Source organism: Musa acuminata, chromosome BXJ2-10 (genome assembly GCF_036884655.1).
Source record: "Musa acuminata AAA Group cultivar baxijiao chromosome BXJ2-10, Cavendish_Baxijiao_AAA, whole genome shotgun sequence".
In the NCBI taxonomy this organism is placed as follows: domain Eukaryota; kingdom Viridiplantae; phylum Streptophyta; class Magnoliopsida; order Zingiberales; family Musaceae; genus Musa; species Musa acuminata.
In genome coordinates, this window is record NC_088347.1 from 23,360,602 (window position 1) to 23,385,347 (window position 24,746).

Consider the following 24,746-nt stretch of genomic DNA (forward strand, 5'->3'; position numbering starts at 1 on the left):
ATTCAGAATACATAAATATCGATGTGTACGTTCAAGAAATATCCTTCGGCGGTGGCTACGTAGAAGAAGCACCCAACATTAATGTTCAAACACAGCTAGCGGAGCATGTGATCATTCATGCATACTACAAAATAATGGAAGAGGAGGAAGGGTTTGAAGACTTTTGTTGAACCTTGAAAGCAAACATATGCTCAAACAAAAGACCAGCCAAAAGAAAAATATCGAGGATAGAGAACGTGAGAAAGATCAAATGTGATACTCGGGGGAGAATGGTACAAGAAGATGGATGGCTGAATATAAGTTGACCATGATTGGCCCTATTCAGAAAAGGTTACAGCAGCAAACAAAGTGACTGAATTTTCTGACAGAGGAGTTTTGTTTTTACCTTCAAAGCAAACATTTGCACAAACATATTGAAGATAGTGATCATGAAGAGGATTGGATGTACCACTTGAGAAGAATCCTACGAAACGATGGATAGGAATGGGGTGCAGCTGCAAACGAGTGACTGAATAGTTGGAAGACTTTTGTTTTACCTTGGAAGCAAACATTTGCACAAGCAAAGACCAGCCAAAAGAAACAAATCGAGGACAGTGATCGAATAGATAATTTATTATATTGCGCTTTCATTTTTTATTATAATAAAACTCATGTGGAAGGAAGAGAAGGAGGTGAAGGTGGAGAGGGAGACGAAGTGATAGAAAGTAGGGGTTGATCAAAATGATTCATTAGTATAAATGGGTTTTAAAATATTTAAAAATGAGAATAAAATTAGTATTTATGAAAAAAAATATATATGCTAATCTACCAAAATTACCTCTCAATGCTGCAACAAAGTGAGTTTAGTGTGATTCGATAAAATGCGTTATTCTCTTGTGAGCCATTAATTATTATCAACTGTGAGTGAGTTTTGTGTGAGATTATTAATCTGAAACATATAAGATAGATAATACGTTATTGTCATCTGCGTTGCCGTTTAGAAATACTAAAAGTCGAGCAAACAAAAAGGGCTTACGTTTCGCTCATTGATTACTGACTGATTTCTTGTCGTATGTATCCTTCTCTACTTTCTAGTCTTTGTTTACTGTTCCAACCTTCTTTAGCATTTGATAGGTGAGACTGTGCACCAGATTACTATACTCGAGGTTGATGGGTGTGAAGGTGAGGACAGACAGGTATTTGTGCTTCTAAGATTATATTTCTATTATTTGTATTTTTTTCAACATGATTAGCTATAGTTAACTCGATCTTCGAGTATATTTCCGATCTTAATTGTATTGTGGTTTTATGAATTTTCATGTTGTTAGTGTGGTGATTCGATATATCATTCTACTTTCTGCATCGCTTTCCTTAATAAGTATAATTTTGCTTAATATTTCTTACGGAGAAATGATAACAAATGAAACTGTTTCTATGTGCTTTACAATGATTCTTAAGGTACTTTACGTTCGTGCATGACACAGGAGAATAGAGAGATGAATGAATATCTACCAAATTCATTAACAATTAGACAATTAGATTTCACAGTGCCAAGATTTATTTCCATCTTTAGATGGGTTGTGAAGGGCATCTAACACGAACCTGACCTTTGGCAGAGCCTTCGATGACCAGAAAACTTGGATGTTTGATGACCTGCACAAGCCCACAAGAACTATAATACCATCAACTGTTCTTCCTCAGTCCAGCAAGAAATGGAAACAGGAAGGATTAGGAGCTATACAGCAAGCTAAACTGACAGATGCACACGATTAGAGATGCAAGCTTCTGCTTAGAACCAAATTTCACGAGTCATGTACATGATTCCATGAGCCAAAACCTCACGACACAAAGAACAACATGATGCATAACATGAACCATGTGACTATCCATGTGAAGATATACCAGGTTAAGAATCTCATGTATGCTAACTGAGCTGAAACTGAAAAAGATACAATCCGAATTCCCTTGCTAGTTAGCATGTCATTTTCCTTTCTTTCTCCTTGCCTAAACCTTTGTACTTTACAAGAGAACTTACAAGGATCTACCGTTGTAGGTGTGAACTTCAGTAACATATGAACATCAGAATTTCAACTCTCACTGCCGCTTGGCTAGCATTTTCTTGAGCCCTTTTAGAATCTTTCCAAACCACATCATGTTCATGGCAAACAATACTATGGGCACCAGAAAACTGAGGAGGTATCCAAAGGTATGCATCTGCCGAATCTGTCACACACAAGTGGAGAGCATGAAAGCATTAGTTGAAAAAGATCATGTTCGTATGTGATTATGCAAGGAATCGTTAGAAAAATACCTGATCGTAGTGCAAATAGATGTGGTAAAACAAGTAGAGAAACAAAAATATTCTAGCAATCTGCAAAATGATAAATCACTTTTAGAATACTATATCCTAACCAGTATAAATTGCAAGAGTCATGTCAAAAAGATAGCAGAATTTGGGAAAAAAATCAAAATAAACGGACAAACCAACTAGGATCACCATAGTGGAAGAGAGACAATGTACTTCCAAATTTAACACGGTAGCACCATTTTAAAATTTTAAAGTCCATTTGACACGGACTTAGCTAGTTTTGCCTAAGTCGTGCGACACCCTTGCGTGTCCGTCCGCAAATGTCAGCCTCCCCGAAGCCTCCCACGGTCCCTTAAGACCCACAAAAGAGAGAACGAATTAGAGAAAACGTCTCATTCGGGATCCACAAGCAAACATTTCTGAAAGCACTTCATAGACAATGCAAATTACAAACAGACTTTACAAGCTCTGAACAATTGCACAACAAAGGGTCAAAATAATCAAATTGGTCTGTAATTGATCATTTTGACCCTTTGTTGTGCAACTGTTCAGAGCTTGTAAAGTCTGTTTGTAATCTGCATTGTCTATGAAGTGTTTCCTAGAATGTTTGCTTGTGGATCCCGAGTGAGGCATTTTCTCTCACCCGTTTTCTCTTTTGTGGGTCCTAAGGGACCATGGGAGGCTTCGGGGAGGCTGACCTTTGCGGACAGACACGCAAGGGTGCCGCACAACTTAGGCAAAACCAGCTAAGTCCGTGACAGATGTGTCTATGACTATTCTCGTTCTGTTTTCAAAATGGTGCTGACTTCCTGTTACAATGAAGAAAAGATAGTAGAAATAGATTGCTGCAGTAGCTTCATGGACCTAACATTTTTAACCTTATACTAGGCTTGTAGCTCTAGGCTCACAAATACAAATTTATAACTCAGCGAATGTCTACACTTTGCTACCTCCATCCGTATGCAATCAAACCACATTGTTAGTCAATCTATTTCTTTTAAGTATATTTTATTCATCCGATTTCTAGATTCTGTTTGAGTTGCCAGTTCATGATCTCGAATGAAAACTTGAGAAAACGTCATTGCATCTAATTTCTGTTGTTCTCATACTTCTCACAATTATACATTAGTCCTATAGCAGACACACATGCATACCAATCAAACCTGCCTAGAAGCCCTAATATGCAGGTCCAACCACTTTTGGGGCCCCACTAAAAAAAAATGGGACCCAACTAATCAAAAGAGGTGTGTCCTTGATCAGTAGATCATAGGTATAAAGATAGAACCTTACACATGATCATAGGTAGATCATGTGTTTCCTACACATGTACACATCTGTCAAGTGTCATCAGCATTTATATTAAAACTCACTTCAATAAGGAACTACTTACAAGCCATGCGAAGAACATAGCAACACCATTAACAAGATATGCACTAGATCTTTTCATTCCAGCAGTGTCAAGAAACCTTACAAGGAAAAAGGAAGAAAAGAAGTTAATAAGCCAAACATCTAAATATCCTCGGGCCATATCAATGTTGAAGTACTTCAATAACATCCGGAAAGATACCATCTTAAATTAATCCCAGGGGTGGTTGTCTCAGAGATGAGGACCATGTATGTGTATAGCTGTCCTTCCCCAGACAACATAGAGTAAGATATAGAAATTATAGATAGCACATGATGGAGAACCTGAAAAAGTATGTCACATTTAGATGGTGAATATAACCTCTATGGTAACCAATTCATTTCTTTCATATGAAATATGTGAAGAAACAAGCTAAGTTTTGTTCTGTAAAAGTGTTTAAATGAAGAGGAAGATGAGCACTTAAATGAAGCTTTCGCATTTCTTTCATATGAAATATGTGAAGAAACAAGCTAAGTTTTGTTCTGTAAAAGTGTTTAAATGAAGAGGAAGATGAGCACTTAAATGAAGCTTTCGCATGACTACTCACGTATTCCATTCCACCAAGGGAAGGATAAAGCCAAAATATCATTGCAAGGTCAGTCATGAAATACCCCACAGATACCTGTCCAATTTATAATACTTCACAAATCATGCAGTAAAGACAAATACATAATGATTAGCGATTGTTAAGAATTCTTACCCCCAATGTAAAAGTAGAAAGATTAGAATTTCTGAATGTAACCAGGCCCTCAATGCTATCGGAAAATAGATCCGAGAAGAATACCAAATATAATGACATAAGTGTGATAAAAACGGCATGAGCATTGGACATTCCCCTGCAAAAGTGGTTCAAATTGATATAAAAGTTAACAAGAAAATAATATTACAAGCTTATTATCTCTCACCTGTTGTTCCACTCAATCCGTTGGATCTTTGTAAGTGAAGCATACCCCTTGAAGTAAAAAGAACTAATCAACTGTGTAAAATCATATGCCTAAGCAAATGATGGCAGTCAGTAAGTAGACAATCAAAGATGACTACAACAACAACAAAGCCATGAGGTCCTAACTCAAAGATGACTAATTCCAGTACTACGACCTTATGAAAAATAAAAAAGAAGCAAAACAAACAGTGAAAACTATCCATCAACTATAAGCACAAAGGATAACATAGCATCAGAGTCAGCTTCACATGTACATAAGTACATGAGATAGTCTATGATTGAAAGACAAACATAGAGTAATCAGAGGAAAAATGAGATCGATATAATTATTCATGACATCCTATATAAGTTCCAATACAGAATTTGTGACAAAACCATAGCCCATTTAGTAGCTTTCTCTAGCAGTGTCTCAAATTGTTCACCGCAACTTATATCCAATTTTTTGAAAAGTTCTGCTCCTATCTTCCCTTTCCATGAAAAAAAGGCCTACCTCATACCAGGCTTACAACATCCTGTCTTCGTAGTTCGTATAGGGTAAAACCAAAATCTGTTTTGACCTCCACGACACACAATTGTGTGCATACAAAGGCAGATACAAATAGGTACATATGTAACATGAGAGGCACACACGTAAGCAAGTTAAATATACATGCATATGGATGCCGGGGTCCATTTAAAACTTATTTGATTGGTCATTTCAGGTAATTTAAAATTGTCATAGCTTACAACAAGAATTTGTCTCAGAAGTTTTGGATGTATTGGCCAATATGCCATGTTCAACCAGGTATACCACTTTCGAGTTAGGGTAGGGTAGTCACCCTGTAATAGGCATAGGCCCATTCTTGGGATTCAAAATGCTAGGCAACTGCTGGGTCATTTAAATTATCTTAAACCGTCTTAAACTAAGGACTGATTTGGTCCTAACTTAAAAGAAAAGTTTTGGTGCTTTACACTTGTAATTCAATCACTACGAACAACACTAGCTCTAGGGTTATGCAGGAGAAGAAGAGAGGCAGCAGTGCATTTCCAAAACCTGGTGTTTTTTCAGCATATGACAAAACAGGGCAAACATTGATCCTTATCAGGATCCACTGAAACATATTTATACATCCATTTACTTATCCACTATTGAAAGGGTTACATCCTGAGATACTATATCTAAAATAATATACATTTTAGGCCATAGGGTTTCTAGTGACATGGAAAACTAAGTATAGAATTTGCACCTTCCTATTATTACCTATGATTCAGTATTCTATTGCAATGATGACTGAGAAAGAACAGCTAGTTGGTATTGACTGGCCATTCCAACTTTAGTTCATGGCAATCGGGGCATCTAAAATGATTGAACGCTAAGCCCTACATGAAAACCTGCACAATCTGCTAATAGTATGTGTCAGGTTACCTCTAGAATTGTCATTCCAGTTCCTCCTTTTTCTCCTTCTCTACAATCAGTGAGCTCAATTTACAGCAATGCATTTTTACCACTAACCATAACTGCCAAGAATTCAAAGACCAGATAAGAATGAGGTCGGACATACCATTTTACACATAAAAATGCCTCCAAGCACAGAGGTATACCGGACAAATGGATCCGCTAGCAAATAGTCTTTAACCAGTATCTCAGCCTGGTACCTATAGGATTTCATTGCCATAGCTGAAAGCCTTGAGAACCTGCGCCGAAAAATATATCTTGAAATATTTAGCTTTTGCAAAAAGAAAGCAATCTTTAACAACAGAAGGTGACAAAGAAGTCGAAAATTTTCTTCTATTTGAGGCAGATGGATTATTCAGAAGATCGTGTTAAACATTCCATTTTGTTAGGTTAGCCTAAAATTCCCGTGATAGGTGAAGCTCAGTGACGGCAAAGAAAATGAATGCAACGGTAGCACGCAGATATCCAAGAATTGATTGTTAAAGAACATAACAACGAAGAAAGATACAAGCATGAACCAAGCTCCGCAAGCAATCAGCACGCACATCCACGGATTTGGACGGCCACGATAGAAAAGAGAAAGATGAGAAGAAAGGGATCAAGCATGAGCAGAATCTTGCAACGATGGAGCGGATCATGACTACCACAAAAGAATAACCTAAGAGGGGAACGAAGGAGTACCGAAACGCAAGTGCGACCACGAGCAATGGCGGAAGAGGCCGCCGGCCGGAATCAGTCGGAGAAACCCGACGAAATCAAGAAGATTTCGTTAATTTATAAGGGAGGAGAAGAAGGAGGCCATCGATGCAAAGATCGTCGAGAGCGATCAGGGCGAGAGAGATCGGAGAGGGAGCGAGTAATAAAAGAAGGGGTTTGGGTTGGAGACGTTGGTGGGATCCGAATGGACGGACGACGCTTCCCGTGGCATAACAGGAGCGGTTGATCATATATATATATATATATATATATATATATATAGGGAAAATCCACAAGTGAGATTTATAAATCAATATAATATTTATTTTTCTTTTTAGATATAAATATATAATCCTCAGAGTATGTTACAATTATTCTCACACCTTATTTAGATTTTATTTGGAGATTTTCCCTTAAGAAATATTCACACGTGAATTACCTTTTTTTAGTTTTTCTTGTTCCATTCCAATGTCACACCTTTGTTTTTTCCCTATAATGTCACTTTTTTCTGAATATATTTCTAAACTATTCTTCCACTTATTTAGATTTTCTTAGGTTTATTTGATAATATTGTATATATATATTATCATACAAATATGAGCTATTTCTATTTTATCCTTTAAAATATAAGTTTAATATGAATGTATGAGTCAGTTAAGTAAAGACTTTAATGAATTTTAGGTTTGTTACTTATCTTTGCCAAATCTATCATCTTGCATACACATCACTATGATAAATCTTAATTAGCTAATTATCATTTGATTATTAGTGAACTAAGCAATTTTAATCCTTTTAAAATTTTATTATGATTATAAAAATATGAGGGATTTTTGTAAATACATATCTCGCTTACTCAAATTTATGAAATATAGTTTAGTAATGATTATGAGCTTTCTATTTGATAATAAGATATTATATATATATATAATGAAATAAATCAATAATTGTTCCACGATGGGGCTCGCGACGGATTTGTGACTACAGGTGGACCCCAAAAAAGTAGTAATATGTCCCAATGCAAGCACACACTATTCACGAGGAATTGTTTGTCATGGAGTGGACATTACTTCATTCAAAACATAACTCGACTTGTTATTTCTTTTACTCTGCCCACATGATCCTAAATATGTTCTTATCAATATACGAATAATATTAATACTTAAATGGCCATAACAAATACGTCATTTCGATAGAAATACATTATAGATTATGAGTTGTGTTTATGAACCTTACATCATGGCTGCAGGGTCGGTACGACTTGGTCCGATTGGTGATGTCTTCGCCTAATTGGCTCGAGCTCGGACTTGGTTGGGATGTGCCTCTTCAGCGAGTCAATCCACCTCTATCATCGTCGGATTCTTGCATACTGGTCGAAGTCAAGATGGGGAGGAGAATCCTGACTTAGGCCCCTCCAAAGATTTAGTGGAATTCTATTATCACAGATACCCTGTTAGATGTTGGTAAGAGATTTTTATCATAGTGCCCGAGGGTTGATCGTACACAACCTTCGCACAACGGGCGACTCCCCGAGCGACGAGTGTAACTTCGAATGTTCGTCGCTCGAGATATGTGGAACGACGTCATGCAGCATCGTTTCAAGCTTCTTGGTGCTAAAATGTTGTTTATTTGTTGACGTCATGCGGCGTCAACTACTTTCTTAGGGGCTAAAATGTTGTTTATTTGTTGATTTCATGAAAAACAAAAAGGAAACCTTGTTGGCTTCCATTCATTCTTAGAAGTATAGTTTCTCCTCCTTCAGCAAACATAGCCTTTGAATTATAATCCTTAGAATTATAATGTTGTTTTCTATTGTAGATAATAGTTCATTAGTTGATTGTTATCACAATGTTGATGAAATACCAATTAACATTGATACTCATCAAATTGAATTGTTTCTTTGAACCCATCCTATTCAGCTCCAATTCTATAATTCTTTCAATATTTAATATAAATTTTAAACTATTTATGTTCCTTCCAAAATAAAAGTATACAGTAAAAAGAGAATATAAAAATATAAAGAGAAAAGCACCATAAGAAAGTGGAAAACATAATTAAAAAAAGGGATAAGAACCTTAGATATTCAAAAAAAAATTATATCTTTAACATAAATTAACTATTTATAATCATGATTAATGATGGTTAACCCAAATTAATTGGGATAGATGCTACTGGAAATCAAATATGTGGAGATGTAAACATGTTTTATTTTTTTTGTAAGAAAGAGAGATGTAAATATTGAGAGAGAGAGAGAGAGGGAGAGAGGAGATGTAAATGCCTCATTATTACACCCACCTACTCCTTCCTAAACCTATATTCATATCAGATTACACCATTATTATTTTAGCTTCATTAATGATTTATATGTATGCCTGGACCACAGAGATATTCTTCAGCTAGGTAGTTGATGATCTTTAGCTAAGTATCAATGCATTAATTGTTCATGGAATTGATCTAAAGAAAGATACTCAAAGAGTGGGGAGGTGCCTTGTGAAGTTTGTCAACAAGGATGTAAATTAGGATAAATATAGTTGTTGCTTGTTTTTGTATGTCTTAGTATAAGTATGTCAACAACAACAATTGTGTGTCTTAGTATCCATGTAGTTGTTGCTTGCAAGTAACATCAACCTCAAAAAAGCATGACTCTCCTTATTGATTACAAAGTTTTTGTATGCAATTTTTGTAGACTGATTTTTTTTTTCATCCAAAAAAAATTATTTCAGAAGAGAAGTTATATCATGGCACCTTGGACTTTCTTTTGAAATTATTATTCCTAAAAAATAATAAACAAGAATACTTTTTCATGTTTAGAAATATGATTAGTACACTATAGCTATGGCATAAGATTAAAATATGTGTAATATCTGTAGTGGAGGTATAGTCATATTTCATGCATTAGTTTCTGAAATTATTGTTTTGGAAATTTAGAACAGAAAGAGAGAAAAACACATGATCTGCCACAAAAGTGGGGGGGGGGGGGGAAATGCTTTAATCTAATATGATTCTGAAAGAAATGATGGCTACAAGGATCTTAAACATTGAGTCCTCAATGCTTGTGGTAACTTAGTCCCACTTAATGTACTTGAACTATTTATTGAGCAGACATGAAGGACAAGTGCATGTGAAAGAAGAACTATTCCAGTCCATAAAGTGTTCAATTATGAGGTTCTCAGTGTTTTAGAACAAATGAGGTGACTTTATCTCTCATATAAAACAAGAACAAGAGAGAGAGAGAGAGAGACATCACATCACAAATAGGTGGGGGTAGGCTTCAAGGCCTGCCCAATGAATTCTGTGGTTTGCTGTTGTTCATTTTCCATTGTCTCATCCTATGGCAATTCTCTGGACAACAAATATAGATGGCAATGCTATGGGTAAAAACAGAAATGAAGTGTTCTCAGGAGCTAAGGATTATAACTGGGTTATGAGGATGGAGTTGTCTCTTACTTGTCAGTCTTATCTGCAAGTAACCATCTGTGTACCAAAAGAAAAGTAGGGTAGAATGGCAAGTGGAATTAGAACTAATGAATCAACAAGAAAGATGCCTGTGACCATGGCATTTATTTGGGCAATAAATAGTTGCTTAAGAACATTCCATAATCTAACTGCTCTCTGATTATTATACACATAGACAAGGAGAGAGAATAACAAGATCAATTGACTATACAATTGTAAGGTTGAGGAAGAGTTGTAATGATAAATAAGATTTTTTTCTTTGTGATTAACTATTTTTCTCTAGACACCATTTATTTATTAGAGTCGATACCAATTTAATCTAAAAAATTATACATGTTGAATTATGGATCAAACTTAATATATATAATCTAACTTTTTGGATGACCGATGTAATTATTATTTGTCTTTTCAATCTTTTTAAATCGCTTATTTTTTTATAATCTTTTTTACTCGATTGAGTCGGAGTTGATATTAGAGTCGATAATAATTTAATTCAAAATCTTATTTATAATTGGACTCTTTTAAATTGTGCTATTATGGAATAAATTTTAGTCTTTTTTTTAGTATGTTGTTCTCCAATATCAATGTTTCCTAACACTATGTTAATAGTCCATAGACTTAATGGGAAAACAGTAGCTGGACTCTCATTTCTGGCCTTGCCTAACAAATGAAGAAGCCCCACTGAGAGACACAGCAGAAGCTTCAGCTTCAGCTTTAGATGAATCAGTAAGGTAAGAAGAGACTGTGAGTTGCCCCTCCTCACTTGGGAGGAAATGAATGCAGTGGGTGAGGGACTTGCAGCTGTGCGCGTTCCTGTGACTTAAAGCTTCGTTGAATCGAGCACTGCTGACCGACTCCTCTCTTCTCAACCACCAGCATCAATGGCAGAGACAATGACTCATCATACACAGTGGGAGAAGCATTGAAGTCATTTGACTAACAAGAGCTGTTTGTCAAATGATTTAGTTCCAATCAATTTGTGTGATCACATACTTGATGTTGGATGTAGTGAGTGTTACCAACAAGATCATGACATTGGAAACCCATGCAATGCCTAAGGCTCTATATGATTTGAGGAGAACCATTGCATCTTCATTTCACAATTGGAAGAAAAATATGGTATAAATAGTTACTTCATTATTATTCCTGAAAGCTAAATGATCATAAATGAAATAGTAGATGAAAAGCATGCAGAATTAAGGTATACTTTGAGAAGGAACAGTGTTATGTACTGCTGTCACCATCTCATACAGCGAAATTACAATGACAAAACAAGAGCTTAAATCCCTAAAACATTTATTTCTAATAAATAAAAGAGTACATCTTTTGTAAGCCTCATTAATACCATTAACATAAACTGGATTGCTAACTAAGATATCCCACATTAAATGGGTCGTGTCCCCTCGGACCACATTTGAATGAGAACAATTCATAAGAATATTATTTAAGTGATACGTAGTTTCTTCGAAATATATGTTGGGTTCGAGGCACTGTAACATGAATTCGGAACCTACCATTCCTACTCACATCAAACGCATGAGGTTTAGTAATATGTGCTGCAACTTTGAAGGTGTCGCAGCGTGCGTCCTTTAGGTTGGACACTATTTCGAGATTCTGGAGTGTCGTGGCGAGAGTATCGTTGATCGCGAGTTGCCTAATTTGGCCTTAATACGAAGGTACAGGGCATCCAAGGTGATAGGGCGCATTTTGGTCGCACACCCTTTGACAGCAACCCACGACCACGATAGCATCGGCGGAGATTTCAGAGACGCTGTGGTGGACCATGTCAGCCCAACGCCTCGGACCAACTAACTCAACTACTTTATGCACGATACAAGGTCGTGCAAGGCATGCCACCGAAAAGCTCGAGACGATGTCGTTGGGTACAACGTCGCCCCGAAAAACTTGAAACGGCGTCATCGGGTATGAAGCCGCCCCGGAAAACTCGTGGCGATGCCATCGGGTACGAAGCCACCCTTGAAAAGCTCGAGACGATATCGCTCGGTGCCATCCTGCACACTACGACCAACGACCGCACAAGAGGTATGGGCCGATCGCCTAAGAGAGTCGACGACCATTAATGAACAAAGTACAATCGACTCCCATGTACAAGTATAAGAGGCCATCGCCTGGCCGACGCCAAGGGGACCTTTTCAGGATAATACTTTCCTTAATTTAACTCCACTCTAACTTAAGCTTCGAAGAGGTCGAGTTGGAAAAACTCCCTCCTGACCTCGACCTAAGTGCAGGGGTTGGCGACGTAGAAGCAGGTGGTGACCTTCTCGATTCAACCTGACTCGATGTCCTCCTCGGCCACCAAAGTTCTCACGCGAGCAACCTTGGACATTCGGAATAGAATCAAGCCATGCCGACTCCTCGACTATGACGTAAAGGTGTACGAATATAAGAAATCCTCGTTGCAATCCTAGGAGACGTTTGGTACGATATTAAGGTGTCCAAAATAATCTTCGAGTGACTTCAAAGTATCCATGATGATCCCAAGATTGGGCTGAGGTGGAATCTATGGTGAATTCCTACACAAAGGTAAGTCTGGAGAGAGTTATTTGATCCGATTCCTTCAACATTTAAATTAGTTTCTCGAGTGGTACCGAGTGTAAGATGCTTCTTGGAGAGAGGTTTGACCCTTGGACTGATATTGGGTTGACTTTTATACTTGACCGATCGAGGGAATCATTTGTAACGATTTCAACGTCCTACCTTTTGACATTTTGTCCATTAAGATGACAGATTCGAACGATCTCTGATGGACTATCGTCTATGAAGATCGATAGAGGGGACAGACTCGAACTGGGCGGTCCAAACAACCTCTCCCACATCATCGCATAGTAGGAGGGATGACTCGGCCCTTTTTTTTATAGAGATATAGTTTAGTAACTTTTGAGATGACATCTCCAAGAACACCAAATACCACGGATATTACTCATTTGTTGCTAAAAGCCACACAGCATACTAAAGTTTGTCAACCTTTTCAACCCTTAGGTAGGCAACTCGAGGGTGTCATGACAATCTTCAATGTCTTGTTCTTGTAAACTTACCTTCCACGGAAAGACAGTGACTCTGGAAGATACATATCAGTAGCTTTCGGAGCTTCTCACACCTGCAAATGCCGAAGATTGCACGAGGATGCAGAAAGTGCTTGAATCTCAATCCGGAAAAGCAACTCTGTGAGGAAACTGTTGGATCCTCGTAACTCCAGATGATACGTAGACGATGCCCTTGAAGAAGGATGATGACATTGCCAACATGCTTGCCGCTGCTCACCCCCTCTTCTCTCAGGATGGCGAAGCAATCTTCTTCTTCTTCTTCTTCTTCTTCTTCTTCTTCTTCTCGTGGTTCCACAGAATCTATCATCTCCTTTCTGAGGCCCAGCGGAGACCCCTCCTCACCAGGAAATCCAACCTGTGTACCTTCTCATGATTCTTAGTGCTCCTTCAAGTGACTTCTATGCTCTTTAGGGAAGATCTAATTGCTTGCTTAACGGTACCACATACAAAACTGATCCAGAGAATTAATATATGACAGTGCTTATCATTGTCTTTTTTCCTTGCTTTCTTTATCCATACAACAATTTGCACTGTAGTTGTCGATGTGCTGCAATATATGAACATTTATAGGGAGATCAACAGACCTGCTCGTTGGTTGCTTAATGGAGCAAGGTTGACCAAGTCAAGCTGGATTTGGATGGGCAACTGGCTACATGTTGAACTCTTGCTTGTTTGATGCAAAGCCTAATCTTGCACTCGTTTCATCTTGTGATGCTTCCTTTTACTGTGTGTAGTTCCTGCACTGCAAGTGATAAAGTCAACAGCTATGTTTGACATTAGATATTAGACATTTAGCATCGATATACTTAATAATTATCTAATTATTTTGATTTTTTCTAAGAACAAGTCAAAGGAAGTATCATTAATTTGTTCATGCTCAAGGTGAATAAAAATCTCCCTTTTATATTTTATTATTTTTCTTTGTCAATAAATAAAATATATATCAAAACTCCAAAATCAAAAAAGAAACTTAGATATCAATAAATAAAATATATATCAAAAAATCAATGTAAGATTTAGATTTAATGTGGTTCACAACTTCCTGCCTAAATCTATGAAAAATTAATTTTTATTATTATTAAAAAAATAATATAATGAATCACTCTTTATTTATTTTTTTCTTAAATAAATTTTTTTCTCCCCTCTCTAATACCCTACAAAGAAAGCACATAAAATATTCCTCACATTTTATTTTTCCCGATCTATATATATATATATATATATATATATATATATATATATATATAGATCCGGAAAAATAAAATGTGAGGAATATTTTATTATTATTATATATATATATATATATATATAAGACTCAAGCTCTAATTTTTAAGATATTTTTTCTTTTACAATGACTCAATCTCATTCTAGGATTTATCATATTTTTAGGATATTGACTTCGGGAATCATAAAATACTTATGAATTTTAATTGAACTTATCCGAATCTCGAGCCGGTTCATCAATTTTGTCGACCGAACCAACCGGTTCGGTTCTATGAATTTGTACTCTCCTCTTGTTTTCCCGCAAAACCCTCGAATAGGGTTTGAGGTTTCGGTGTCTGACTCCGTTCCGTACAGCGATGACCGAAGCGTGGGAGCGTGCCGTAGCGGCGGCGCTGAAGGGGAGGTCGGAGCCGCCGCGGGCCCTCACGCTCGATTGCGCCGTGAAGTGCCCCAGCGGCCGCCTACCGCCGCCGTCCTTCTTTGAGGGGAGGCTCGCCGCCCTGGAGCACCTTTCCGTCGCCAACGTTCGTCTCTCCTCCCTCGACGGCTTTCCCTGCCTTCCGGCTCTCCGCCGGCTCGTCCTCTCCGACAACCGCATCGTCGGCGGGCTCCACGCCCTGGTCGATGCCCGGCTTGACGCCCTCCGCGACCTCGACCTCTCTAACAACCGCATCGCGTCGGTCGAGGACCTCGCCCCGCTTGCAAAGCTCCGGCTGGAGTCGCTGGACCTATATGAGTGCCCGGTGACCAAGATTGAGGGGTACCGATCCAAAGTTTTCGGCTTGTTCGGATCTCTGAAGTATTTGGATAAGGCAGACGCCAATGGGAATGAGCGGACGGAGACTGACGATGAGGAGGAGGAAGATGAAGAGGAAGAAGAGGGTGATGATGAGGAGGATGAAGACGACGAAATTGTAGACGAGGAAGAAGAAGAAGAAGGCGACGATGGAGATGAAGAAGGAGAAGAATCAGATGAGGACGAGGAGGACGAAGGAGATGAGCAGAATGGAATCGAGGTAAGTTGATGCTTTGTTTTTTATGCATTCTAATGTGATACAATGAAATTTTCTTGTTTGTTGTTGTTGTGCTGTATATTAGAGATCAAAGTGAAGCAGTGGTTTCTGCAAACTCTAAGCTTCTAAAAATCTGGAGCATGGATATGCGCAAAAATATGTTTTTTGCGCAATATTCTTTTCCCCACATAGATATATAAATCTTAAGGATGGCTGTATAAGGCATATACTCGTAGAATCACTGATACCCCCAAGAATTAGTTTTTCTTCTATAAATGTCTGCAAATATCTGTTGCTTTCATGCTACATTCCCTGACAGATCCTTCAGGATAGAGTATTTATGAGCTTCGAATCTGTCGTTATGGCTACGACACTACCATATCCCATTGCAGTGCAATCCTTTATGTTATTTCTCCTTTCAGGAATCAGTACCAAGTTGCAACAGTGATGCTTGTCAGCATACCAGTGACACCAGTGATAGGGCAAGTGCGTCAGGAGGGTATTCTCCAAGGTTACAACAGCGAGAGGTGGTTCAAATGTCAGTAGGATTGGATGCCACTGGGGAAATTATGGCCATTAGTTGGTGATGAATGACAGAAGAATGAGATACAAAGGGATAGAATCATGCAGAGAGATAATGGGATTAAAGTTTGTAGAATACTAAATTAGTGTTGGACTTGAATGGGCCAACACTACACTGTAGGTTGGGTAGGGTCCCCTGATGCTTGAATTTGGTCTCAGTCCAAATTTGAGTCAGTTTATGCTCAAGGGGCCTACCAAAGCATCTCAGCCGAAGCCCACCAATTGAGCTTGGTTTGGTTTTGGATTTTCCTGTCTAAGTTGCACTGGCTATTGACTGCGTTGGGCATGATTAATGGGTGTGGGTGGTTGTCGGAGTGTCAGATCCTTTTACATTTTGCATGAATTGTGCCAGTACCCTTGTTACGTTGCCATGAGTATCTAAAGGTTAAATGAGGGTTTCAGAAGGGAAGCACTACTACAGGGTGTTTGAATTTTGATCCATTGTAGAACTGCAAATATGTCTTGTTGGGATCTATTGAATAAATTACAGTATTCATGCACGGTAGGTAGTCAATTGAAGCCGCATGGTTATGAAGAGTCTAAGCAGATCCAGTTGAGTTTTCAGTGAAATTTGAAAGCACGGAGGCAGTGATTGAAATAGAGTTGAGCTGGTAGGCTTGGAGTAAAGATTAACCATGAGGCTCATAGGATTTAAGTTCAGATTTTGAGGCCTGAGGGTACAGTAGTGAGTAGAAGAAGAGAGAAGAATGGAGGAAAAACACAAGACCAGCAGCCTCATGGCCAAATCCTTTATTTTCACCAAAAACATCATACAGGCCATGCTCTTTTAGCCAGTCTTAGGATTACCACAATCCCGTTTGCCTTTACCTTTAGGTCCTTATTCTTAAACAACAGATGAAATACTATAAAACTTCTTAAACTTTCACTCAATCGAAACTATGAACTAATATAGCCATAGCAATTAGATGACAAGACAAACTTGTGGCCTGTGTATGTAACCACAAATTTCCAAACCAATTGATAACCTTTCATATGGACTAAATTGGTTGGCTAAAATCAGGCTCCTAATTGACTCAATTTGGACCAGTTACCTACCTAAACCTATCTTAAACCTATTAATCTTATTCTACTTTGCGTAGGATAGTGGGCCAGGTAGTCTGTCTTGTTTGAAATGTTCTCAAATCTCGAGTAAATAACTGCGACAGGAACAATTAAGATTTTTTTTCTTCTTTTTTTGGTGTCTGTTTGTGTCAATTGTGCTTAAATTCTAAAAATTTGCTGGTGAGATAAAGTTTATGCAAATTCAGTGGCAAACTAGCGAAACAGTAAGGATTAAGAAACAGTAAGGATGTCATGACACATGAACCAGACAAGCTTAAAAAGTACGAGAGGGCAGGGGGAATCCATTTAGCTGACCTCAGAGACTAGGGTGAAGATGAATTGTAATTCTTTTGATTTATTTGGCCAAGTTTATCACTGCTTCTAAATGCACAGTTTCTTGTATTAATGTGGTTTTAGGCATTCATATTACCAGTTTCAACAGAGATGTCCTTCGCCTAATAGGTTCGATATGCAAAACATTCACTTAGCCTCTGGCATCTCTCTGCCAGATTAATGCTTATATTGTGTGGTTCGCTATCGTAGTTTGTTCTCTTATCTAATGTTCTTGTGATTACTATTCCACCAGATTGCAATAGTATGCTGCTGCTCCTTATTTATTACTTGTGCTTATCTTTGGTTCGATGCTTTTTCTATCATAAGTTCATTTGTTAGATGTTTCCTATGTGCATCTGCATAATTATAACAAATGTAAAGACCAACCCAGCAAACCGAAAGGATATACTCTCACGGCACGTATGGGAATTCGGCACACTGCTGTTTTGCTTTTCCTAATTCTAAAATTCTTAATCCCAGGATGAGGGCAACAATGGAACAGCCAATGCAGAGCATAAAAATAAAAATGCAAATGGAGGAAGCAAAAATGGCCCCGGTGGTGAGCATGATCAGGTGAAGCATCAAAACAATGGTGTCCTTCAACATAAATCTTCCAAGAAGAGGGAGAGGGAGAGGGAGAGGGACGATGACCCATGAAAAATTATGTGAACCTGTGGCTGCTGCAAAAATGGAGAGTATCTACCGAGATGAGGTTTTTGAGAGGTTCATTGACAAAGTTATGATTTTGTTAAGCATCACTAATATTAAATTTTAATTGACAGAATTATTGTTCTATAATTATTATTAGTCTTTCCTGGCTTCTTATTCTTCTTTATTCAGTATGGCGCTGTAACGTGAACACCGAGGACGATGAGCGGATCAACTCATGACCTGCATAAGAACTTGCAAGACGAGCTTGTTGGCTTTTGGAGTACTCCATGTCACAGCCACATCATATGAAATATATTCTAGTAGGTAATAATATATGTCATCTACCATACATATTATGTTTTGAGCAATACCTTTGTATTTGTAACGTATTATAAAGCCTCTGTTTGCTTCTTCCAAAGAGACCCTTCTAATATGTATTAATTAGTATTGAACATTAATTAGTATTAGCAGTACGTTATCCTGTTATTTACTTTTTATATTAGGAATCCTAATACATAATTATCATAAATAAAGGGTTGATGTTACCGTATACGCTATATAGGTCCATTTTTGTACATTACCTAAAATTACAATCCCGATATGGCAATAGAATATATATATATATATATATATATATTTATATATATATATTTATATATACATATATATATATATATACATATGTGTATATATATATATACATATGTATATGTATATATATGTATATATATATACATATGTATATGTATATATATATTTATTATAAATATAGATAATTTTAGATAAATGTAAGAAAAGGAATGCAGACCGAGTTGAGGTATGTTGACCGGTTAAAACCTACGGCGTAATGGTCACGATGGTTAGTATACAAGATAAGAGAAGGTGGATTCCTAATACCCGCCCGCCCGCCCGCTTCCACTAGGCACTGACTTCTTCGTTAAGCGATCGAAAGGAAGCAGGGCGAAGACCAGCACGACTCGGGAGAGCCATGGAGTCTTCTTCCCAACTTTTACTTCCCGATCGCCCCGAAGGCGACGACGATCACCACGCCGATACCGATGATGGCGACAACGACGCCGCAGACAAGCGCGGCGCCGAGGCGGCAGAGTCCTACGACGACGTCCAATACCTCGTCCGCCGCAACCGAGCGGCCGCCCGCAAGCGCCTCCTCGCCCGGATCAAACTCATCCACTACGAGATCCACAAGCCCCTCGCCGACGCCGTCCGCGACCACGCCCTCTTCCTTCTTCCCGCCAGTTCCATCCTCCGCCTCCGCGCCGTCTCCCGCTCCTGGGCCCGCCACGTCTCCTCCCCCATCTTCGCCCATACCCAGTCTCGCTCCCACCGCTCCATCGCCGGCGTCTTCTTCGGATCGTCCGTCGACGCCTCCGTCGCCTATGTGCCTTTCCCCCCGGCCCCCGCCCACGTCCTCCCCGACCCCACCCTCTCCTTCTTCCCCGTATCTCCCATCGCAGTCTGCTCCTCCTCCAACGGCCTCCTCCTCTGCTACGCCCCCTCCTCCGGCGACTTCTTCGTGTGCAACCCGGCTACCGCCGCCTGGGCCGCCGTCCCCCGCCCGCCCCACAACCCCGGTCCCGAACCCGCCGCCGTCCTCATCTTCGTCCCCGGCGTCTACAACTTTCGCTCTGACTACACCATCGTGATCAGCTTCAGGATCAGCGGGGCCAGTTCGGGAATCTTCGGATTCCAGGCCTTCTCGTCGTCGGCCGGCGGCTGGTGGACCTCCAACGAGGTGTGCGCGGCGGAGTGCCTGCTCCCGGACTCCGGCATCGCCGGCGGCGGCGTGGCATACTGGCGGACGACGATGCTCACGGTGGTCGGGTACGACCCGGCGAAGGACAGTGTCCGAATGGTGCATTGGCCAATGAATTACGCGGTAGAGGTTCGGTGGGAGATCGGCCAGATGGGCGACGGCGGTCGGCTGTTCTGCACCGCCGTGACCGAGGAGGTGGTGCAGGTCCACAAGCTGCTGCCAAAGTCCGACCAGTGGGCACTGGTGGCATCCATGGACTTGAAGAAAAGATGGAACACAAATTCGGAGGAGGAGGTGGTGGAGGAGGAGGCGTGGGAGGTAGAGGCGGGTGGCCAGTTGGTGTTCAAGAAGCGGCCATGGCCCATGAGGTTCCAGGGCGGCGAACTGGAGGTTCTGCTTTGGGTGGAGGGAAGAGTGGTGGGCGTTAACTTGGCGACCAAGCGGGTGCGCGTGGCGGCGGCGTTTGGCTGGCCCACCTGGGACGACGTCCGCGGTGCCAAGTACGTGCCCTACATCAGCACCCTCGCTCCGGTGCCACCCCCGGCCGCTGCTGCGTTAACCTCCTCTTAAGCTATCTTCTTCTTGGCACCAATAAAGAAGAGTAATTGATCTCTGTCCTTGCTATCTTCTTCTTCCATAGCTTTACTCGACCATGAACTGCAACTTGCTCTGCTTCTGCTTGCAATGGAGTGTGTGCACAGAACATCCTAAGCTGTAGTAGCACTGGTACGCAATTCTACTGATGAAAGACTTCAACCGGCTGTTGCTTTACAACCACTGCTACTATGAAGCTTTTTGCCGCTTCTAATGATAATTATTATTATGTTTAGATCATGCAGTTTAACCGTCTTTGTTATTTATCCCTTAAAAATAGATTCCCATTAAAAGATACACACTCAATTATTTGGTTCACTTTATCTCTTTCATATGAGTTCCATTTGCAGTGAGAGGTTGAAATCTTCTATTGGTATTGCATGTTAGGATCAATTTTTTTTTTTTTTTTTTTACTATTATTTTACTTACTAATTTATGAAATTCTATGAGAATTTCTAGAAATCAGGGGAAGAAAACTCAAAAATCTCTAGTTCTAATATTACATTTTATTATCATTAATCGTCTCATTTGTTTTAATAATAATTTGATTTTGTTATCGTTTAGTCAATTGTTTCCTTTTTCTCATGACTAATTTACGAAGCTTTTCTTCGTCATTTCTATTCATGGAAATTCATACGCCCCATAAGTCTTCATCTTAGGATAATTATTACTTGGTTTTGGATTATGATATACAAAATAATTTTTTTCATATTTTTTAATTAATTATTTAAATATATTAATATTAAATAATTAATTTATAATTATAAATTTGATAGTATTTATGCAATGAGTATCGGACCACAATAATATTCTATAGACTTTTTGATTGTTAATTTCTAAGATTATTATTTTTTATTGGTTTCAAGGTTTTCTCTTCCTCTCATAGTGTATCATGTGAAGCATATCAACATAAACTTGTGAGCTCTCATGTTTTCTGAGAGTAATAAACATAAGAGCTCACCGAAAGGTTATTCTTTTTCCTCTTATTCGATTTGGAGTGCACAAACAGAGCTCTTTCTTTGATTGCTTATATACTAATTAACGATCCTCCCCCAAAAGATATATCTTATAAAATATATAGTATACATTGATTTAGATAATGAGTTGTTTTCTCATGAAAATAAATGATCTCAGTGATAAATTTAAAGATGATGATATAATATAAATACAAAAAAGTAATCGCGCCAGGTAGGGGTCGAACCTACGACTTTCTGCTTAGGAAACAGACGCTCTATCCACTGAGCTACAGGCGCTTTACGTCTTAATTTCTGATAATTTTATAATTATATGATTAATAAATAACCATTTCATCACCAACAACTCTTAAATTATTTATCATATTATAGATAATAAATATGGAATATTTTTACTCAATCAATCTCCATCTATTTTTTCCAAAGTGAAAAAGATGTCTAATGAAATAATCTATCTAATAATGCTATAAGGTAAAATAATAAATATAAGTAATTCTTCATACGATAAAGTAATTAATTTATCTCATATATTTTATCTTTAATTCAATGATGATCTTGTCTTATTATAAAAGGTTGTAGTTGTTTTCTTGAATCTATTTAAAGTATTATATATTTTTTTGAATATTTACTTATTTAAATATCAAAGGATCATTTATCGAGAATATCCGTATGTAATAGGGTCCTTTGTTGAACTTATCATCTTCATCTCTAAATGTTATATCTATGAATAGCTCGAAAGTTGAATCTTTAAAATTAATAATAAAATAATATTAGGTGACCCAAAAACATTAGAAAACTTTCGCTACTCTTAATCTTTGAAGGTTGATAAATCATCAACCTCAAGGATTGTTGGCGGAGATCATCTCACATCACCTCGGGAAGTTTGCGGAGAACCAACCCAACTACGGCAAAATGCTCCAAACGTACCCCAAGCTCTGGTCAAAGTTTGGTCAACGAAACATTTTGACCAAGTCAACGAACGTGTTAGCAGTGCCAATCTCACATTGGACGATATGAATCATTGACTCAAGTGGTGACCGCACTTTGTATAGCATCATTGACTCCACATAGATCTTAATTCCTAATTGTCGGAACAAAAAGCACCATAAATTTGCAATCAAGTACTGATAAGAAATCCAATTGGAGACGACTAAGCTTATGGAAGTCAAGTTTATAATAAGACAACTTAGGTCTAATGAATGTTTATGGACTGTACTACTAATAATAGAGTATGTCTCAAGATTATTTATCACTTATCATTTAAAAATATTCATGTATGATATAAAAATGTGATGAACTAAAAAGAAAAATCTCTAAAGACTAAAAGAGTCTCATATATAATAATAGGTTTTGTCCATAATTTAACAACATAAACTTTTAATCTTGACCAATCATAGTAAAACTCAACTCCCTTAAATAATAATAATAATAATAATAATAATAATAATAATAATAATAAATCTAATATGATATCAGAGAGGCATGAATATAATTTGATTGAATAAGTTAAAATAAAAACAAAAAATGGTAACCAATGTCCAAAAGAATAATAATAAGCCCTTCTTTGCTATTTAGTTTTCAACAAATTCATGAATTTTCTTTATTCAAATTCCGAACATACCAACATAAGCTTATTAATTTCAACTTAACAAACACATCATTGTCAATAGAATCATCACCATTAGGCATGCCAAATCTTGAGAGCAATAATTTGGCTGGTGTCACCACAAAAGCATAACATAACAAGTGAATGTGTCAATACATCTCCTCCACTTACCAGCCATATCAAATCCTCCAAGAGCTAAATGGCAGCATCAGTGGCCATATCTTCCCCAACCCTAAATCCTTTGACCACACTCCCACTTTGACCACCACCACATTGGCTTTCTAGCTTAGGATTGTGGATTCACCATAATGAGCAGTGACAGGGGGGGTCAAGAAGATTCGCATGCGAGAAACGAGGATTCGTAGGGCCCCATGCACCACTCATCTACCCATCATTTGACCCGCCTTTGCGGAGCTCCTCTTGTCTCTGAATTAATGTCTATGTTGTCGCGGGAAACAACTGTATGTCGTGGCTTCGGGGTCGATGCGGTTTGGTTCGGATCCGAATGCGCGGGGATCCGACGCGACGCTCCTCGGGGCAGCTGGGGTGGTCGGTCATAGCGGTCCGGATGGGATGTAGCGTGGGGGTGAAGCCTCGCCGCGACGCCTGGAAGGTGCGACATCACCTTCGTTCCTGCACACAGGTCGGGTCAGAAGCTCAGCCCGACCCATCCGACAATTAAGTCAGATGATGTGGAAGGGAGTTTTTCCTATGAAGAAGTCTCCTCCCCTTTCGTTTAGAACTCGGGGGTATTTATAGGGTAGTTTAGGGTTACCTGATGTGCTTACCTGCGGGTAGTTTAGCGTTACCCGATGTGCTTGCCTGCGGAAGGCAGGATCGTACCTCTGATGGCGTCTGACATTGCTATTGATGTTGCGTGGAGAACCGAACTGTCGTAGGGTATAGGCGAGGGTCGATCGTTGTCCTCCCCTGTCGTGGTCAAGCGCGTGGGGTCGGAAGTCGTTGCCTGAGAGCGGATGACGTCAGCGCGTGTCGAGTCAACGTTATTGCCCTCCTCGTTGGGCAGAGTGGCGCCTAGGTGAGGCCGACGTCGTGACACGTCATGCCGCCATTATTACCCCTATCATATGTAGTCGAACCTATGTAGTATTCCGGTCTCACATTCTCACGAGCCACATTCACATGGGGTCAGGTCCAGGTGTTGCGCCTCGATCGCCACCGACGCGAGTATGGAAGTGCGGGGTCCAGTGCCTGTCGACCAATGCGACACCAGGTGGGGTGTCGGTCGATGAATCTGCACACGTTCACATCACACGTCAGTCGATGACGCGGAAACGAGACTCATGCGCAACCAATTGTTTTGGCCCCAGGCGTCGACATCCCTTCACGTGAGTACATCATCGCCATTAGTGATCTTAATATTTTTGTCTTCGGACGGCCTTTGCACGATAATTGATGATGATGGAGGGTCTTGCTCGTTCGAGTAAGCGAGCTGGGTTTTTGCCACAGCAACATTGTTTACTCGCTCACCTACTTACTCCGTGAATGGAGTGACGGTCGGCCCCACAGCGGACGCACCTGGGTCCATTCATGAGGTGCGTGGGTAGGGTAAGTTATTGTATGCTTCAAAAGGAATGACCCACGTGACGCGACGAGAAATCCCCGAAGTCAAACGCGGCGGCCAACAA

General features: G+C 39.3%; 2 protein-coding genes and 1 non-coding gene across 5 annotated transcripts; 1 reads left to right on the plus strand and 2 right to left on the minus strand.

Moving 5' to 3' along the window:
* Positions 1 to 1,748: 1,748 nt before the first annotated feature.
* LOC135582430 (uncharacterized) lies at positions 1,749 to 6,995 on the minus strand. 2 transcript variants are annotated; one of them, XM_065128283.1, is made up of 9 exons: positions 6,752 to 6,995; positions 6,177 to 6,309; positions 4,598 to 4,686; positions 4,393 to 4,528; positions 4,240 to 4,314; positions 3,855 to 3,976; positions 3,678 to 3,753; positions 2,291 to 2,350; positions 1,749 to 2,202 (listed from the first exon to the last, which is right to left on the minus strand). In XM_065128283.1, the coding sequence occupies exons 2-9, from the start codon at positions 6,288 to 6,290 to the stop codon at positions 2,074 to 2,076; spliced, it is 801 nt and encodes a 266-aa protein (XP_064984355.1). In that variant the 5' UTR covers positions 6,291 to 6,309; positions 6,752 to 6,995; the 3' UTR covers positions 1,749 to 2,073. The 2 variants fall into 2 exon arrangements, with proteins under 2 accessions (XP_064984355.1, XP_064984356.1); XM_065128284.1 differs by lacking the exons at positions 6,177 to 6,309; positions 6,752 to 6,995 and adding an exon at positions 6,041 to 6,093.
* A 7,832-nt stretch (positions 6,996 to 14,827) lies between these two features.
* LOC135625983 (acidic leucine-rich nuclear phosphoprotein 32-related protein 2-like) lies at positions 14,828 to 18,635 on the plus strand. 2 transcript variants are annotated; one of them, XR_010492228.1, is made up of 3 exons: positions 14,828 to 15,524; positions 17,979 to 18,221; positions 18,339 to 18,635. XR_010492228.1 is itself a non-coding variant. In XM_065131161.1 (2 exons), exons 1-2 carry the CDS (start codon positions 14,865 to 14,867, stop codon positions 18,153 to 18,155), a joined length of 837 nt encoding a protein of 278 aa, XP_064987233.1. In that variant the 5' UTR covers positions 14,828 to 14,864; the 3' UTR covers positions 18,156 to 18,635. The 2 variants fall into 2 exon arrangements, 1 of the variants encoding a protein (XP_064987233.1); XM_065131161.1 differs by having other exon boundaries at positions 17,979 to 18,635.
* A 3,062-nt stretch (positions 18,636 to 21,697) lies between these two features.
* Positions 21,698 to 21,770, minus strand: TRNAR-CCU (transfer RNA arginine (anticodon CCU)). The gene has a single exon. It is a non-coding gene; the product is annotated as a tRNA-Arg (tRNA).
* Positions 21,771 to 24,746: the final 2,976 nt, after the last annotated feature.

Excerpts from the sequence above, each read along its gene's own strand:
- LOC135582430 (XM_065128283.1), bottom strand. The coding sequence starts at position 6,290 with ATGGCAATGAAATCCTATAGGTACCAGGCTGAGATACTGGTTAAAGAC. Across the intron at positions 4,687-6,176 it reads GCATTTTTATGTGTAAAATG|GCATATGATTTTACACAGTT; the intron begins GTATGTCCGACC and ends TCATTTGCTTAG. Across the intron at positions 3,754-3,854 it reads CCTGGGATTAATTTAAGATG|GTTTCTTGACACTGCTGGAA; the intron begins GTATCTTTCCGG and ends TTTCCTTGTAAG.
- LOC135625983 (XM_065131161.1), top strand. The coding sequence starts at position 14,865 with ATGACCGAAGCGTGGGAGCGTGCCGTAGCGGCGGCGCTGAAGGGGAGG. Across the intron at positions 15,525-17,978 it reads ATGAGCAGAATGGAATCGAG|GATGAGGGCAACAATGGAAC; the intron begins GTAAGTTGATGC and ends TCTTAATCCCAG.